This window comes from Callionymus lyra, chromosome 17 (assembly GCF_982586985.1).
Source record: "Callionymus lyra chromosome 17, fCalLyr1.hap1.1, whole genome shotgun sequence".
Classification (NCBI taxonomy): Eukaryota; Metazoa; Chordata; class Actinopteri; order Syngnathiformes; family Callionymidae; genus Callionymus; species Callionymus lyra.
The window spans coordinates 17,950,792-17,970,136 of record NC_141834.1 but is presented as its reverse complement, the minus strand read 5'-3'; the positions used below and the strand labels follow the sequence as shown (position 1 = coordinate 17,970,136).

The following is a 19,345-nucleotide window of genomic DNA, read 5'->3' as shown; positions in this document are numbered from 1 at the left end:
AATATCAGTTCAGGACGTATATCTGCGGATAAATCACGCGTATCTTCAACAAAAAAAACCACAACAAACATACGCCACGTTCCACTGCATCTCCTGTTGATCGTCGGTCAATGATCTCATCTTTTGGTTGTTTCCTCTCCGAGGAGCTCGGATCAGCAGCAACATCAACATAACGGGGGGGAAATGTAAAGATTCCGACTTAACCAAAGTGTCGGCTTCTCTCTTGGGTCTCTGATCCCATATGTGCTTGAGATTGGAAACGTATGAATTCACAACAGTAAGCAAATACTTTGAATTATTATATTTTAAAGCCAAACATACACACCCTGTGTAGCGCGTCGCCCTTTCCTGCTGTTTATCAACCCGATGTATGGCTAGTTTTCAGCTCCACTGGTCTGAACATATTATTCCATTTCCCCGGCTTTTCCCGCCGCACCGATGCAAGAAAAAAGACTCGCATCACGGGTGAAAAAAAACCACCTCCATGCTCCCGGCGCTCTAGGAGGGACCCGGGCTCCCCACAGCAAACTCCCAAGAAGATTGATGTGTCCTCTCTGACCAAATGAGATTGTGTGTCATTACACGACATTACGTCGCAGAACTCCCCGAGTAAGTGAATTACGGCGGCGTGTCGGTTGACGGGAACATACGTACGGAACAAACCCGACAGGTTCTGGAAGGAGGATTTGCATGAGTGTTCCTGTATGTCGCTCGTAGAACACGTGGACGTGGTCGACTCGTTTGGGAAATTCCTCAAGAGCCCGCCGAGACGTCTTAAGTAGAGGCAAGAATCTGACGACATGTTTCACGATACAGGGGCGACGATACGATATATCGAGATACTGTAGTAACAATATGTGTTAGTATTGTCGAGTACTCGACTCTGGTGTTGCAGAATTTACAGACCACATGACTCTTGATGAAGTCGTAACTGCAAAGATCGGATTTAAAAGCTACTCAAGACGACTGTATCCTCTCGTCCTCAGTCTTCGGTTTGTTGCTTTGGCTGCTGGGATCACGCGGGTTATATCGTGATTGAAGAAGTTGTAACTGCTTTCATTTGTTTTCAAACCAAAATATGTCCAAAAATCAGCTTTAAAAGCTGCTGGAGTCACTGTATCCTCTCGTCCTCAGTCATTGAAAGGCTCACACAGGATTTGGGTATTCCTTTAGATGTACTAGTGCTGTGTCTTGTCAAAAATCTTTTGATACGATACGATATATTGTGATAGTGTAGTAACAAGTATATATGTGTTAGTATTGTCGAGTACTTGACTCTGGTGTTGCAGAATTTACAGACCACATGACTCTTGACGAAGTCGTAACTGCAAAGATCGGATTTAAAAGCTACTCAAGACGACTGTATCCTCTCGTCCTCAGTCATCGGTTTGTTACTTTGGCTGCTGGGATCACAAGGGTTATATCGTGATACTGTAGTAACAAGGATATATGTGTAGTATTGTCAAGTATTACTCTGGTGTTTTAGTATTTACAGACCACATGACTCTTGACGAAGTCGTAACTGCTTTCATTTGTTTTCAAACCAAAATATGTCCAAACATCAACTTTAAAAGCTCAACTGTATCCTCTTGTCCTCAGTCATCACCAGGATTTCATTGTTCCTTTAGCTGCGGTGGTTTGTAACGACTGCTGCCATCTAGAGGCCTGAAGTTTAATTGCAACACAAAAAATGAATGCATGCTATAAATATGTACATAATAACATAAATAAATAAAAATTAAAATATATTTTATACTATACACAAAAATTTACTGGGGTCTGGGAATTAGGTTCATAGTATTACACTGATCTCACGATACAACATTTTTCGATGCACTCGCATAACTTCCGCGAAGCTTTTATGGGACACTGAATTTTAGTGACATTTTGTGATCGTTTCACTCTCTTTTTGTTGAAGTAATAGAACTGAAATTAAAAATATGTAGTAGTCGTCGACCTTATCCTCTCGTCCTCAGTCATCATTCGGGATCTCGTGGCGTTTCGTTTTTTCTTTAGCTGAGGAGGACATTATTACTGCTGCCATCTAGCGGCCAGAGGTTAAATTACAACTTGAACCATGAGCAACTGTCGGGAATATTTACTATATATCATGTTGATAGCAAATAAAAAAAAAGTTAAAATAATCTAATTATTTTACACAAAATTGAATGTAAACAAACCCCAAAAAAGATATCTGATGAAAATGAAATAAAATTTGGATAAAAATTGCTGTTTTATATCAGTATAATTTGGTGAAACAAATATTGCGGTATTGATTTAGTTATTATTTTCTTCCTCGTCCATTTTCGAATAATTTTGTCTGGTCAGAGAAAAGCCTGGTTGAAGCCGTCGACCCCCAAGACCCGACCCTGGCTCGACAAGACGAATACAAATGTGCTATATTTCTGGCAGCTACAAACAAATTGTGGTGTAAAAATTTGTTTGCTTGACTCGTAAATGACACCATTTAACTTCTGTTTGGTTAAAAAAAAAAGAAAAAGAAAATTAACAAACAGTTCTTGTTCCCTCACAATGACCAGACTGATCAAATGAAAACACCGTCTCGAGGTCTGCCTGCAGACAAAACAAGAAGTTGGGAAAAAAAAAAAAAGCTCACAGTTCCCCTCTAGACATGGGGGGGGCGAGGTTTCACACACACACACACACACACACACACACACACACACACACACACACACACACACACACACACACACACACACACACGCACACATACACGTGCAAAACAGTCAGCTGCGAAACAAAACAAGCCAGACCACAGCAAATGTTTGGTGAATACAAGGTCAACATGTGACTGTTGAACACAGTGGGAGCCGCGTTAAGAAACAAACCCAGATTCATGTTGACTCGTCTTCTCTTACGCGACCACAGCAGCGAACATTACATCAGTGACTGCATTAGATGTGTTATTACACCCTTAAAACGTTTATAATTGGATTTTTAGAACTGAAACTGTACAGTAGGAGAAACCTTTTCTGTTTTATACATTCATTTTGATGATTAATTTTGGTTCTATAGCCAGGTGGCATCATCACACTAATGGCTACATTCACAAAACTTACTTTTGGGAGTCATTACCAGCATAACTATTTACAGTTAACCCTGGAAATAAGTTTATGATTGAATTACAATATATTATTATAAATGTTGAGTCTTGTTATTCAAGTCTCCTGAAAATATGTATAATTTCCCACAGTAGATGTTAAAGCTAGTATCAAAACTTTAATCAATTTAATTATATGTCCATATATCAACTTTAAAAGCTGCGCGAGTCACTGTATCCTCTCATCCTCAGTCATCGCCAGGATTACATTGTTCCTTTAGCTGTGGCGGTCGTAAAGACTGTTGCCATCTAGAGGCCTGAAGTTTAATTGCAACATAACAATGAAAAAACGCCTTAAGTATGTACTTAATAACATAAAAAAAATAAATAAAATGTATTTTATGTTATACACACTAATTTACTGGGGCCTGGGAACTAAGTTCATGGGGATACACTGATCTCAAGATACAATATATTTCGATGCACTCCTATAATTTCGGCGAAGCTTTTACGGGACACTGATTTTTAGTGACATTTTGTGATCGTTTCACTCTCTTTTGGTTTAAGTAATGGAACTGAAATTCAAAATATATCTAAGCATCATCTTTAAAAGCTGCTGGAGCATCCACCGTATCCTCTCGTCCCCAGTCATCGTCGGGATCTCGCAGATTTGTATCCTTCCTGTAGCTGAGGAGGATGTTATTACTGCGGCCCTCTAGTGGCCGGAGGTTAAAATTACAACTGGCAAATGATACTGTGGATGTTTAAGCTAGTATCAAAACTTTCATTTATGTCTTTATAAAATTATACTGGATTTCCTTGTTTTTTCAACATCGATGATAAAGTATTTGTTGTTGTTTGACCCCGACAACAGTCACTGCAAGAATGAAAACAATGGCATTAGACGCCAACAATTTCCCGCGAGTAACGCTCGCGTTTCAAGGGAAGCTAATCGTCTTTCTTGCTCTTGATCCAGTCGCTCCACGTTACATATTATCCAGAGAAACTTTGACTTTGAGACGACATTTAAAAGAACTACGAGGCGCGAGGAGTAACCTTGCGCTCCGATATCAACAAAAAAATAAACCCTCTTCACTGTTCCGGCTTTGTTTCAATAATTGCATCCTCACACGCCGCGACAATGCTAACACAACACACTCGCTTTGTTTGTGGCGCCGAGCACTTTTCTAATTAATGTTTAAACCTCTAAATGCTTATCGTCGAGAAACCATTTTCCTGCTCAACACTCTCCCAGTCGGTGTCTTTAACGCTGCAGCACGTGGGAGTTCTTGTGGAGGAAACTTTTGTTTGTGTGTGTGCGTTTAAAGAAAAGGTTTTTACAAATGTATAGAGGAACCTCGGGGCCCTTCCTTTCTTTGTTGCACTTCCACGGGTCTGGCTGGGGACTCCTGGTCTCTGGCTGTTCCACGTTGATTAACGGCTCTCTTGTCAAGAGCAACAACCACCTCTGAGGGTTAATTAAGCAGGACGAACACAGGAGGGACATGGAGACGCTAACAAAGAAGTTGATGAGTAAGAAACTTATTAGAAGCTTTAGTTTTATTTATTTATTTCACATTAATGGTTCATCGCAGTTTGTAATGCTCTCGCTAGAAGACCTGGGAGGTTGTTTGGTGGAATTAAGTGTAAGTAAGTAAGTAAGTAATATTTATTTATATAGCGCTTTTCCAGACCAGGGTCACAAAGCGCTTAAACAATCAAAACAATACTCAAATAAGTATATACTTTAAAGATCAAGATAATACTGAGAACAATACAGGAGTTCCAGAAATCAAGGAAAAGCCTGAACAAATAGAAACGTCTTAAGATGTTTCTTAAAGGAGTCAGTAGATCCATCAAGCGCAAAAAGAGAGGAAGATTGTTCCAAAGCTTAGGAGCAACAGCCTGAAAAGATTTCTCTCCTCTGGTCCTGAACCGTGTTCAGGTACCATAAGTAGATTCTGATCCACAGACCTCAGAGCCCGAGCTGGGGTGTAAGTCTGGATCAGATCACTGATGGAAGGTCTGACCATGAATAGATCTGAAAGTAAGAACCAGAATTTTAAAGTTGATCCTGAAAGAAACTGGAAGCCAGTGAAGAGTTTTAAGGATCGGACAAATGTGAGTTCTTCTACTAGAGCGGCTCAGAATTCTCGCTGAAGAGTTCTGAATCAACTGCAGACGAGACAAATCCTTCTTGTTTAGACATGAAAACAAACTGTTACAATAGACCAGACGAGAAGAAACAAACGCATGGATTACAAGCTCCAGATCATGTTCCGACAACATTTTCCTAAGTTTAGAGATTTTTCTCAGTTGAAGGAAGGAAGTTGAAGTTGTGTATTAGAAGTATTGAAATGAAACCTTACAGGCTTAAGTCAACCGTAGTTGTTGGCATTTAAAAAAATTAGCTTAAGTACGTTGCAACAAGTCAAGTTCAACGTACTTAAGTTTAAATACACATATTTGACTTTAAAATTGTGTCATGAGGTGGATATAAATCACCACTTTTTTTTCAATTACTCAAGAATATTTATATTTTCCCATAGTATACTTTTAAGCTAGTATCAATTTCATTATAAAATAATTTAACTTAATTTATTTTTACATAACAATATGACTTTTCCCACCACACAGTTTTACATGCCACACATGTCTGTGGCCCTCTTCAGGTCAGTGTATCTCACAGCTACATTATTATAGTTTTCCACTAAATTCAATAGTAAATGTAACATTTTTTTTATAGGTTTTCTTTTCGATATAAAAGGGTTTTTCTTTTTGTTGTGACGCCATCAACAGCCACTGCTGGTGTTTTTGTTTTGTTTTTCTGTGCAAGGAATAAAAACAATCGTGGTGGTGAAGAGAAAATAATGGGTTTTTCGACGTTTCATGCTAAAAATTGGCCTAGAATGGAATTTAGTTTTACGATACAAGGGCAACGATTTTATAAAATTTGATATATATGGTGATACTGTTGGATATATTTGTGTTTTTTCGAATACTTGACTCTACCATAGAGTATTTACAAGACCGTATGACTCGTGACGTAGTCTTAGATGCTTTAATCTAATTTGAAACCAAAATATATCATCAAGCATCCAATGTATCCTCTCGTCCTCAGTCATTACTGTGGGATTTCATTGTTCTTTCAGCTGCAGAGGATGTTATTTCTTCTGAAATAACAACTATGATGAAAATAAAACATTATTTAACAACAACAAAACATTATTTGACGTACAAAATAATAATGTTACGTTATTTAAGTTTATCAAAATATCCTTTTATCCCTATTAATATAAGTAAGTAAGTAAGTCATTTTTATTTGTATAGCGCTTTTCCAGACCAGGGTCACAAAGCGCTTAAACAATCAAAACAATATTCAAGTATACTGTATATATATATATATATATATATATGTCTACTTCTTGTTTTGCATCGTGGGTCTGGGAGGATTAAAATTGCATCTATGTTGTATGTCTTGCATGAATGTATTTTTGACAAATAAAAGAACTCGAACTTGATATATATATATATATAAACATATATATATAAATTGTCTGGCAGGCAGTTCGTGAACTAGGTTGACACCCCTGGTGTTTGTAACATATATTTTGCTTGTGAGATATGTTTAGTAGGTAAATGCCGATAAAATGGTGGAAATAAATATTAAAACAATTGTGGTAAAGTAACTTGAGCTAATTCTGCTGCTGTGGTGGAGAAATCAAGGCCCCCCGTGTGTCAACAATGTTAAAAATGCAACATGAAATCAGAGTTTATTACAAACGTATTGTCGTACTCGGCCCGAGCTTGATACGCTGTAATACGTCCATCAGACCAGCATGTCTAGGAAGATAACAAGAGGCCTTCACGAACGCTCGTGCAGACGCTTTGCATAACAGACTGGAAAGAATTGCACTTAACTGCACTGAAGTGCTGAGTCGTTCACACAGTCTGTTTGGGCCGAGCGAGCTGTCCAAACTACTAATGCGTCATCGTGATACTGGGCCGATGTTTGGAAGCGGCACACTGACACAGTCGCTGCACATGGCACATAATTGATGCAAACACACACACACACACACACACACACACACACACACACACACACACACACACAGGCCACGGACTGTCTCTGGAGATTAATGTTGGTGTGATCCACTCAGCTGGGCCTGATCACATTAAGATGGATGGACCCCCTGGTGGTCCACGAGTGTGTGCGTGAGGACTCGCGGGGTCCCATCTGTCTCTGTTTTCTCCACAGCAAGGTCCTGTGACCTAGCTGCCATCTCTGGTGCCCTCGCCCGGGATAAGCAATACCCCGAGAGGGAGAGATGGATTGATGGATGAAAAGATGACTATATTTTCTTTTGTTTGTCACTTTTTTTTCCTTCCGTGGTGACATTAAAAAAAAAAAAAAAAAAACGCTCCGGGCGTAACGGTGTTGCTGGATGAGTGCGACTGTCTGTGCACTGACATTCAGGGGGGATCTGGTGATATGCTGTGTTTGCACTCGCTGGGCCATAACAATATGACCACCTACCTGGTTCACTGTTATTAGTCCTGTTTTCTTTTTGTTAGTTTAAGTCGAGACCAACACCTTTAAAGACCAAGATGGTCAAAGAAATACTATTCAAGAATAGATTGTGTTGTAAAAGACCACCAAGATAATACAATTCAAGACCAAGATGGTCCAAGTCTAGACCAATAATATTAAAGACCATCGTAATCACAACTATTCAAAAACCAGATTGTTTGGTCAAGACCATCACTATTGAAGACCACTAAGATAATATAAGTCAAAACCAAGATGGTCAAAGTAAAGACCAAACTATTGAAGACAAAGATAGTCAAAGTCAGGACAAACGACATTGAAGACTGAGATCAACTAAATCAAGGCCAAGACTATTTAAGACCAAGATAGTGTAAGAAAGACTTTTTGAGAAAGACTATTTAAGAAAGGGATTGTGTTGTAAAAGACTAAGACTTCTAAAAACCACCAAGATAATCCAAATCAAGACCAAGATGGTCCAAGTCTAGACCAATAGTATTGAAGACCATGATAGTCTTAATAACAACTATTCAAGAACCAGATTGTGTTGTAAGAGGTCAAGACTATTAAAGAACACTAACATAATCTAAGTCAGAACCGAGATGGTCTAAAATAAGACAAACAACATTGAAGACTGAGATCAACTAAATCAAGGCCAAGACTATTTAAGACCAAAAATAGTTTAAGAAAGACTATTTAACAACCAACACCAAGATAATCCAAATCAAGACCCAGATGGTTTAAATCAAGATAAATACTATTGAAGACTAAGATTAATTTATTCCTGACGAGGACTTTTGCAGACCAAGATAGTCTAAGTAAAAAACCAACACCATTGAAGGCCATGATAGTATAAAAATGACTATTCAAGAACCAGATTGTGTTGTAGGAGACCAAGACTATTAAAGACACAGATTGTTTGGTCAACACCAAGACTATTGAAGACCACTAAGATAATATAAGTCAAAACCAAGATGGTGTAAGTCAAGACAAACGACATTGTATCAAGGCTACAACTATTTAAGACCAAGATGGTGTAAGTCAAAACCAATTTAGTCCATCAAAACCTGAGCTATTCAGGTCAAGACCAACACTATTAAAGTCAAATAGAGTCTTAACCATTTAGTCAAGACCTACACCATCACAAATTAAGATGGACTAAGGCTAGACCAAGAATATTGAAGACCAAGATGGTGTTGGTCAATGGCTGTGAAAACCTAGACTATTGAAGACAATGATAGTCTAAGTCAAAACCAAAACCAATAATGGCCAAGTCGAACTGATTCCAGACCAGGACCTTTGAAGACTAACATAGTATAAGTCAAGAGCAACACCATTAAAGGCCAAGATAGACTAAAACAAGACAGGGACTTTTGAAGACCAATATAGTCTAAGTCTAAACCAACACCGTTGAAGACAAAGATCGAAGAAGTCAAGGCCAAGACTATTGAAGACCAAAATTGTCTAGGTCAAGACCAACACCATTAAAGGCCAAGATAGACTAATTGAAGACCAGGACTTTTAGTCAAAAGTCAAGACCTCAATAGTCTAAGGTCAGGCCCACGTCTATTTAACACCAAGATGGTCCAAGTCAAGAACAACAACATCGTAGCACAAGCCAGACTAAGTAAAGGCAAAGACTATTGAAGACGAAGATAAAGTCTATGTCGTGACCAAGTCACTTTGGTGATAGAAATAAATAAAAGAAAGCTTTTAGTTTTACTCTATTTTGGGTTGGATTCCAGCAATATATTCATTGTAGTAGAATTTGTGGACTACAGAGAGGGTCTTGTTTATGTTCTCCATCAAGATAACACGTTCACATGCTAAATATTAGCATCACATTACACCCAGAACAGAGAACTCATTAACCACCAGCAACAATTCCGTGTCTCGGGAAAACTAGTCGCTCGTCTTTCAACAGTGTTCTCTGTGTCAGTCCACGGTCATGTGATGGCGTCGAGGGGGGGGTGGGGGGTACGACGACGACAAGAAGCCACTTTGTCGCGGCGCTATCTGTCACAGTTTGGTTATTCCGAGAGCTTGTTTTCGAACACCAGTGTTGCCATTGTGCACTTGCCGAGCGTGACACTCCACGTTTAAAAGTGCCTCTTGTGGAGAGTGGAGGCTTCATCTGGAGACGCTTCTCAGATGAGTCCGTGTGATTAGATTTGCATCCTCGCCGGAGGAGATAAGACGGAACAACTTATCTGCGGGTTTAGAGTGGATTTTCTTTTCAGATGTTTTCTGTATGTAGCGTACGGAAGAGTCGAGAGACTCGCGGTGAGAGAAAATGACGACAATATAAGACGCGTTTTCTTTTCTTTGCGGTTGCTGCTCGTATCGGTGTTGTTATCTCCAGTGCTGGTGGCAACAACACTGTGTGACGGGGATGGTTTGAATCCTGTTTTACAAATGTGTCGGGTCGGTCATCGCTGTCGACCAAATCTTCTTATCCAGTTTCACCAGCTGACCAAATCCAATTCTTCCTAGAAAAACTGTGGATTCTAGGATCAAATGATTCAATCAACATCTATCCTTAAATTACTTTAAGTAAGTAATATTTATATAGCGCTTTTCCAGACCAGGGTCACAAAGCGCTTAAACAATCAAAATAATATTCAATAAAATATATACTTTAAAAGATCAAGACAACACCGAGACCAACACGGGAGTCTCAGAGAACCAAGGAAAAGCCTGCAAGAATTAAAGTGTCTTCAGATGTTTCTTGAAGGAGTCAGTAGATCCATCAAGCACAAAAAGAGAGGAGGATCGTTCCAAAGCTTAGGAGTCTGACCATGAATAGATCTGAAAGTAAGAACCAGAATTTTTAAGTTGATCCTGAAAGAAACTGGCAGCCAGTGAAGAGTTTTAAGGATCGGAGAAATGTGAGTTCTTCTACTAGAGCGGCTCAGAATTCTCGCTGCAGAGTTCTATACCAGCCTTACTGAGGGATCAATAAAGTTTTACCTTACCTTAACAATTCCTTAAATTTTGGTTGACTCCATTAGTGTCACGCTCTTCTTCCGCTTGAATTCATTGTTGACCTCTTCCTCAGATGTCTGAACGCCTGCACCTACTGTAAGACCAAGCACGCCAGAGGAGATCTCGCCAGTTACCCCATAGACGAGCTGGTGGAGCGGGCGAGGCAGTCTTTCCAGGGTGAGTCCACTTTTATTTTCAGCATTCCTGACAACTCTCAGGGGTTTCGCCGGGATGTTGCCCAAGCATTGTACTCATGCTCGATGGTTACCGTCACCCTTCCATGATCCGTGAGGTTATAAATCACAGTGCTCTGTGTGGTATATGAAGTCAGAAGTTGAACCTCACATACACTTGACACGCTCTTGGTATTGACATGTACTTGGAATAGAAACAGTTTGCATCAAAAATACTTGAGTTTATTTAATAATTTTGTATGTTTTTTAAATGTTGACTAAGTACAATAGTGCTCTGAAAGTTAAGATTGTTTCCCTGGAGACTCTGGGAAAATGGACGTTTAACACTGCTGTGTGTTGGTGTTGTCGTCCAATAAAAGTACATCGAAGGCAATATATTAATGGATAGATGGATGGATGGATGGATAGATAGATTACTTGATAGATAGATAGATTACTAGTTAGATTACTTGATGGATTGATTACTTGGTAGATGGATAGATAGATTACTTGATAGATAGATAGATTACTAGTTAGATTACTTGATGGATTGATTACTTGGTAGATGGATAGATATATTACTTGATAGATAGATAGATTACTAGTTAGATTACTTGATGGATAGATTACTTGATAGATATATAGTAAGTAAGTAATATTAATCCCTCTGGAGATCTCCTTTGGGAAATTGGGTTTTCAGTTCGGTACAGCAAGTTTCATAAAAACAAGATCAAATTGTAACAAAATAAGAAAGTACAAGGGAGGACAAAGTGCAGATATACATAACAAGGATCAAAGGAAATGACTCAAACAAAAGTATAGAAAGATTAACATAGAATGACATAATTTGTTTAAAAAAATGAGGCAAAACCTTCTGACAAGAGATTGAAAAAAAAAAAAGTTTTTGTATTTTGTGTTTGCATCATATTTCATCGGAGCATCCTAATGGAAGTATAACATAGTTTAGCTATATTTACCTTTTTTCAAAAGTCATTTATTAATCACGATACTTCAATTCATGCCACATTCATGTGAGGATCATAATAGCCTGTTATACCCAATTAATAAAGTCAATCGTTCTATTATTAATCATGATTAGGTACTTATTATTGTATCTAAAGGCTAATATTAAAAAAACACACTGTAATTACAGGTAATTACAAGCACTACTATTCCCTTTAATGTTCTATGTCTCACCTGATCTAAAGTTGAACAAGCTGGCTTCATAAAACAAAATGTACCTCCAATATTTGTTGCCGAATTACACACAACAACAACATGAAAAATCATAAATAAATGAAACTAAAATTCAAAAACTAGAATACATACAGTATTTTGGATTTTGATCAATACAATTATTATACTTTTTTTTTTGTTAAGACCGATTACACTTCATGCTTTTCAACAGATTTTTTTTCTTTTAAATACAGTTTGTAGACAAATTACTTTGTATAGTTTTTTTTTTATTGTACCCGCTTCACACGTCACCTTCAAAGTGACCTTGTGAGGAATACCTTCAAGATTGTAAAGGAGGTTTTGTATCTATGTACTCGACTAGTTAATTCCTGTTGTTGTTGATGTTTGTGTACATTGCAGTTCCACCGAGAGGGTGGTGGTGGTTTTTTTTTTCCCTCCCCTGAACACATGTTGATGTTTTTGTTCTTGGGTAATGGGTTCGGCCAGTTGGCTCTCGGTTGATGCCAGATGAGCAGCTGTTGTGCCCTGGCATCTGTTTCTTAAGAGCAGTCTCCGACGCTTCCAAATTGCACAGCAGGCCCTCGCCTCGATTAGAGCCCCGGGCGGGCCCCGGTCAAGGGCAAGCCTGTGCATTGATAACCCCGATCCTAGACGCTCGCGGAATCACAACAAGCCGGGATGTGACCAGACGAGTCCATTTAAGCCGTTTGTATGGAAAGATAATGAGGAAACAATCCTATATATGGTTAATTTGAGAAATAAAAATAAATCCGTCCGCACTGGTCGATGAGTAGAGAAGTAAAGTTCCCCCTCGGACTAGTTTAGTCGTTGCCCAGTTGTGGTTTTAGGATCCACTCCAGACACTTGGACGTCTGTCGAGCTCGTTTTTGAACTCGTACCCTTGTCGAGAGTGTCTTAAAAGAAAACTATCCGGCGCTCTTTTAAAAACAGCTGCATCCCTGCAACTGTGCGTCGCCCAAGGGTGGGCAGTCAAGGTTGATCTCTCCAGCTGCCCCGGACCAGACGCCAGAGAGCGAGCGCCTCGGCGGCGGAGGTGAAAGGGACTCGTGCCCTTGACGCTTTCTGCTTTTGTTCCCGAAAAAAAAACAACAACAATTGTCAGGACTTTTCTTTCCTGACTCCCAATCTTGGATTCACTGACACTGAAGTTTTTTACCTCACAAACATAAAAATACTGCCTTCACGTGTGTGTGTGTGTGTGTGTGTGTGTGTGTGTGTGTGTGTGTGTGTGTGTGTGTGTGTGTGTGTGTGTGTGTGTGTGTGTGTGTGTGTGTGTGTGTGTGTGTGTGTGTGTGTGTGTGTGTGTGTGTGTGTGTGTGTGTGTGTGTGTGTGTGTGTGAGTGACCGTTGGAACACAGGAAATAACATTATCAGATGTGGTTTAGTTCTTGTTTTCAAAACAGAACAAAAAGAGGAAGCTGGAGGCCTCTTCATATTTATCTGCTGGTGGAACAAAGCTCATATAAAAAAAAAGAGTACTTCTCTGTCCTCTTTAAAAACACAAATGAGACTCGATTAACCAAAAAAAAAACAGCATTTGTCTCATATTTATCCATCATCCACAAAACTGATCTTTGTTTTTGTAATTTCCAGCTGGTACTTTCCTCCTAATATAGAAATGAGTTGCATTTTTAGTTGTAATTACAGTTTTTTTTTAATATAAATTATCAACAAATAATGTAGCTACACCTATGCTAAGCTAAATCTACACATGAGTCAACAGCTGGGCAGAAAACATTGACACGAAAAGGTTATTTTTTATTTTGGTTGATGAAGGACGTCTTTGTTTTTAGGGTTACTACGTAAAAAAAAAGGATTGTGGCTCATTCTCTGAATTTTTGAGGTTGAAATACCCTTAAAAGTATTTTTAAATTGTGTACCAACCATGCCACCATCAACAGGGGTCAGTTTACGAGTTCTTTTCCATATTCGAACCACTCAAGCTCCCCTGAACCCCGACTTTAGATACTAGATGTAGATTCCTTTGGTGCCCCCTTAACACCACACGACCGTCCACCATCAACATATTGCTGTTTTTTTGCTATTTTTAACCCCATATAGAAATAAATTATGAGGTTGTCAACGTATTTTCTGCTAAAATCATGGCCAAGTAATTTTTAAATTACATTCTTTTTTAACATTTTTGAATCGAAAAACATTGGAAAATATTGTGGCTTCCTGTGTGTGTCTCGGTGTTGTCTTGACCTTTTTAAAGTATATATTTAACTGTGTATTGTTTTGATTGTTTGAGCGCTTTGTGACCCTGGTCTCGAAAAGCGCTTTACAAATATTACTTACTTAATATTGCCAAATAAATGTGAAATTCACTTCCATAATTTGAATTTTTTGAAGGCCTGGACTGAATAAAATACATTTTGGTTGGTAAAATGAATTCAAATCTGTCTAACCCTTCTTGTTATTCATCTCCTGGTTGCCATGATGGAATGGAATTAGCTTGTCAGGGTTAAAACATCAAGAATTTTGATTAAAATTCATCTTCCGATCCAGATATTTCAACATGAATTCAATTTTTTCCTTTTTACAATCATAGTTCAGTGCATTTTTTCGTGCGTGTGGTCGATTGTGTTCTTCTTCCCGGTTATTTATCTTCTGAAAAAAGTGAAGCTGGGTTTTTCCTCGCATCTCGACAAACAAACGAGTCACTGGGCGAGTGTGATAAGCGGGTTTTCATCCGAGGCCATAATTGAGTCTTTCCAGCCTTTGGCCATATAATGTAAATGTTTGTCCACAATATACGATGTGCAATAGTCGTCTTTTGTTAAACAAATGAAATCATCCGCCTCGTTCATGAACCAAATGGCCTGCAATTTACCCCGCCGCCGTTTTTTGAAACGACATTACGGCGGTTTAGAAATGCCTCCTTCCCTTCCGTCACTGTATTAGCCGCTTTTTTTTTTTCCCTTCTTCTTATCTCGCCACAAATAGGTCTCGGGAATTTGATTTGCACGTTTGATGTCTTTGGAATAATAAAAAAAAAAAGGGCCACGAAGGATCAGTGCTAATTTTGATTGGCCAGACAGCGGAGCTTTAGGGATATTTGATTGGTTTATCTCTGGTAACTTTGAAAGGATTTGTTGGATTTATTTAAACTCCATTTGAGGTGAATGGCTGCTGCGGCTGGGAAAATAAGGGGAGTGAGTGCACGGCATTTAAAATGATCTGAATTATTCAAATGTGCGAATGTATAATTCTTAACATCAGAGAGGTTGTGCTAATGTATGCAGGTGATGGAAAGCAAGGGGTTGTCATGGAAAATGACAAGGTTGAGCATGTGTGCGGAGTTTTTCGGCGCTCGCCCGGGAGCCGGTGATTGAATGTGGGCGGGTCGGCGTCTTGGCACAAGACTGCAGGATATTTTGACGAGTGTTAAAACAGCCAGAAGTAAAGAAGTACTTAATGCTATTCCTCCTACGGATCTGGAAGTGTTGCTTGAGTACAGTAGACAGAAGGGGAAGTTCAAGTCTCCAGTGTTGTCGTTTTCCCTCTCAACTCGCGGCTCGTCTTCGTTTTCTCTCGCCTTTTTTACGAAAAATACTCCACAGTCCTCACGAGCGAGCGTTGTAAAATAGTGTCAATAAAGTGTCTTATCATTGAGGGGACTGGTCTTGAAGACTTAGCTTAGCCTTTTTTCTCATCTTTAAACATCAACAAAATATGGCAAAACAGTTCCTGTCACGTTATTTAATTAAACTATACATATATTAGAAGCATTAATATCTTTATTTCCTTCATCATTATTTGATTTATGTTTTTGTTTACAGTGATCTGATACATACAATATAATGCGTATGTATGTTTAGTATTTTTGTGAACTGTTGTGACAACTTAAATGTCCCCATTAAGGGAAAATTGAAGGGATATAATATCGAAGTTATTTCTTTCAAAGAAGAGAATGAAGTATCCAAGAAAGTTTTTAAAGTTTATTTCATCACAAACCTACCAATCTCACTGAAACCGTTTGTGTACAAAGTATCTGTTAAACCCCAGATTTTATATATCGATGCAGTCTAAAAAAAATAACAAAATTAGGAACAATCGGTTATATTTTGGTCTAAGTTCTGGAGTTGACTGTTTTAGGGTTGCAAGATCCTCTGGATCCAGGAAGGTTTTGAAGTATATCATATTACTGTTTTAGGGTTGCAATATCATCTGGATCCAGGAAGGTTTTAAAGTATTTCATGTTACTTTTTTAGGGTTGCAAGATCCTCTGGATCCAGGAAGGTTTTGAAGTATTTCATGTGACTGTTTTAGGGTTTCAAGATCATCTGGATCCAGGATGGTTTTGAAGTATTTCATGTTACTGTTTTAGGGTTGCAAGATCATCTGGATCCAGGATGGTTTTGAAGTATTTCATGTTACTGTTTTAGGGTTGCAAGATCATCTTGATCCAGGAAGGTTTTGAAGTATTTCATGTTACTGTTTTAGGGTTGCAAGATCATCTGGATCCAGGAAGGTTTTGAAGTATTTCATGTTACTGTTTTAGGGTTGCAAGATCCTCTGGATCCAGGAAGGTTTTGAAGTATTGACTGTTTTAGGGTTGCAAGATCATCTGGATCCAGGAAGGTTTTGAAGTATTTCATGTGACTGTTTTAGGGTTGCAAGATCCTCTGGATCCAGGAAGGTTTTAAAGTATTTCATGTGACTGTTTTAGGGTTGCAGGATCATCTGGATCCAGGAAGGTTTTGAAGTATTTCATGTGACTGTTTTAGGGTTTCAAGATCATCTGGATCCAGGAAGGTTTTGAAGTATTTCATGTGACTGTTTTAGGGTTGCAAGATCCTCTGGATCCAGGAAGGTTTTGAAGTATTGACTGTTTTAGGGTTGCAAGATCATCTGGATCCAGGAAGGTTTTGAAGTATTTCATGTGACTGTTTTAGGGTTGCAAGATCATCTGGATCCAGGAAGGTTTTGAAGTATTTCATGCGACTGTTTTAGGGTTGCAAGATGAAATTGCTAGACACTTGAAATACTGTTAAGCTAACATCAGTGGCGGTTGAGTGGTTAGCTTGCCGATAATTTATTCATGAGCAGGGGTTTGATTCCCGATGAGGTTACTTTAGGACATGCAAGCTGAATTAAAATAATATTCTAACCCTGTTATCCTGGTTTAATTTATTGTGTTTTATAAAGTGGCGATGAGATCCTTGGCAGAGGTATGCATTTGTGTGGTGTCCATGCTTTTTATTTTAGCAACCAATAATATACTATCTTGCCTTTATTTTGTGTGCGTTTATAAGAACATAAACTCTCTTTTAATCTTGTATTAAGAGTCAAGCAAGTAAACTTTTGTTCACGACCAGAGAATAACTTTGTTCTCCCCTAAATGCCTGTAAGATCTCCAGTTACCAGCTTCTTTTTTAAATAAAGGCAACACCAGCACAAAGAGCATTTAATAATAAAAAAAAATGAAATAATGTAGTTCATTTCTCAGATCTCAGATGTTTTTGTTTTCCTCGCCGCTGCTTGACGCCTCCTTCAAAAGACTTCTAGCTCCTGCAGCATCAACACATCTGACCTCCTTAGCAGCGTTTGAGGAAAACTGACTTTATATCCGACACAAAGAAGGATCTTAAATGTGCTTGTTAACGGTTGTTTGACTGGAGATGTTCTGGTTCAGGATCATCTCTTTGTTACACAAGTTTAAGCTGAATCGTAGACGCCAGTCGTTCACTTTTCCAGGGAGATTTTCTCAAAGACTCGACCAGAATTGATGAGCTGGAGATAAATTAGTAATCTGGCAAGTTATATATCATAGCTGATTATTCTACGTGTCCAATGAATTGTTAATTTAAGTTTCTGGTGGGTTTAAATTTTCCATTCCCATTTGACTAAGTTCCGAAGTACTTTTATACGAGGAAGGTCTTTTGTGTTGCAGTGTATTCCTTAAAATGTTTTGGGGGGCAAAAGCCAGCAAAAATAAAAGCACGGCAAAAATAGCCAGTAAAAATAAAAGCACATTTTATATGATGACTGAATTATTTTCTGGGTTAATTTATCTCTTCGCTACTTTTTAAACATGTTAATCCTTTGAAAACATTGACACCACAAGAGTAAAGTAAAGTGAACACTAAATTCTAAATCTCCATTTTTATGTGTGTAAAGAAAACATTTCCAAATTAGTGTTGTTAATTTGCAGCTCGATTTTCTTGAGTTGAAATTTCACTGACATAATATTGAACAAAAACTGAGAAAAATCTCTAAATTTAGGGAAATCGTGTCACAACACAATCTGGATCTTCTAATCCATGCGTTTGGACTATTGTAACAGTTTATTTTGGTGTCTAAACAAGAAGGATCTGTCTCGCCTGCAGCTATAATTCTGAGCCGCTCTAGTAGAAGAACTCACATTTCTCTGATCCTTAAATCTCTTCACTGGCTGCCAGTGTCTTTCAGGATCAACTTTAAAATTCTGGTTCTTACTTTCAGATCTATTCATGGTCAGACCTTCCATCAGTGATCTGATCCAGACTTACACCCCAGCTCGGGCTCTGAGGTCTGTGGATCAGAATCTCCTGATGGTTCCTGAACACGCTTCAGGACCAGAGGAGAGAAATCCTTCCAGACTGTTGCTCCTAAGCTTTGGAACATCTCTGTGTTTGATGATCTACTGACTCCTTCAAGAAACATCTCAAGACACTTTTATTTGAGCTTTTCCCTGATTTTCTGAGACTCCTGTGTTTGTTCTTATGTTTTCTTGGCCTTTTAGAGTTTTTAAATCTGTAGGTATGTTTAACTGTGCGTTGCTTTTGATTGTTTAAGCACTTTGTGACCCTGGTCTGGAAAGGCACTTTACAAATAACTATTACTTACTTACAAAAAGAGCTGATGTGAAACATGTCCGAGATATAAATAATTGGCCTCCAAGCCTTACTTAAGACCTTCCTGTCAACCAGCGTTTACTTCCATCCTGTGTTAAGATTCATTGTCACCATCGTGTTCGTCTTTCCTCTTTGACCTCTTGAACTTCTCAGTGTCCCATTTTGTTCTCCAACTTCCTGGTTTGCCATAGTTGCCACTGACTCTTAAGATCAACGAGAGTTTCTTCTCGGAATCGTCGATGGCCTTCAATCTTTTCCAGCTCTAAACGGTGCTGCTGGAAGTCATAAGTAAACACTTGGATGTCTACCATCCCATAAAATCAACACACACTCTCTCTCCAGTGGCTCCGAACATCAAGACTCACCACAGAGGGAGTCTCTCGCATCGGTCTCCTTTAAATCTCCCGCCGCGTCCTGTCATTTCAAACCGTCGATACAATGTTTTCTTGACGACCCTCCGACCGAAAACTCGAGGTGACGCTCCTCAGATAGAGACGCACTGTTATCACCCCCCCCC

General features: G+C 38.8%; 1 protein-coding gene across 1 annotated transcript in view; it reads left to right on the top strand.

The window, feature by feature from the left end:
- Positions 1 to 19,345, top strand: part of cdkal1 (CDK5 regulatory subunit associated protein 1-like 1) — a 289,248-nt gene that overhangs the window by 96,938 nt on the left and 172,965 nt on the right. The window contains exon 8 of the mRNA XM_087779017.1: positions 10,672 to 10,775. Within this exon, the coding sequence (XP_087635143.1) occupies positions 10,672 to 10,775 (104 nt within the window). The remainder of the gene's footprint in view (positions 1 to 10,671; positions 10,776 to 19,345) is intronic.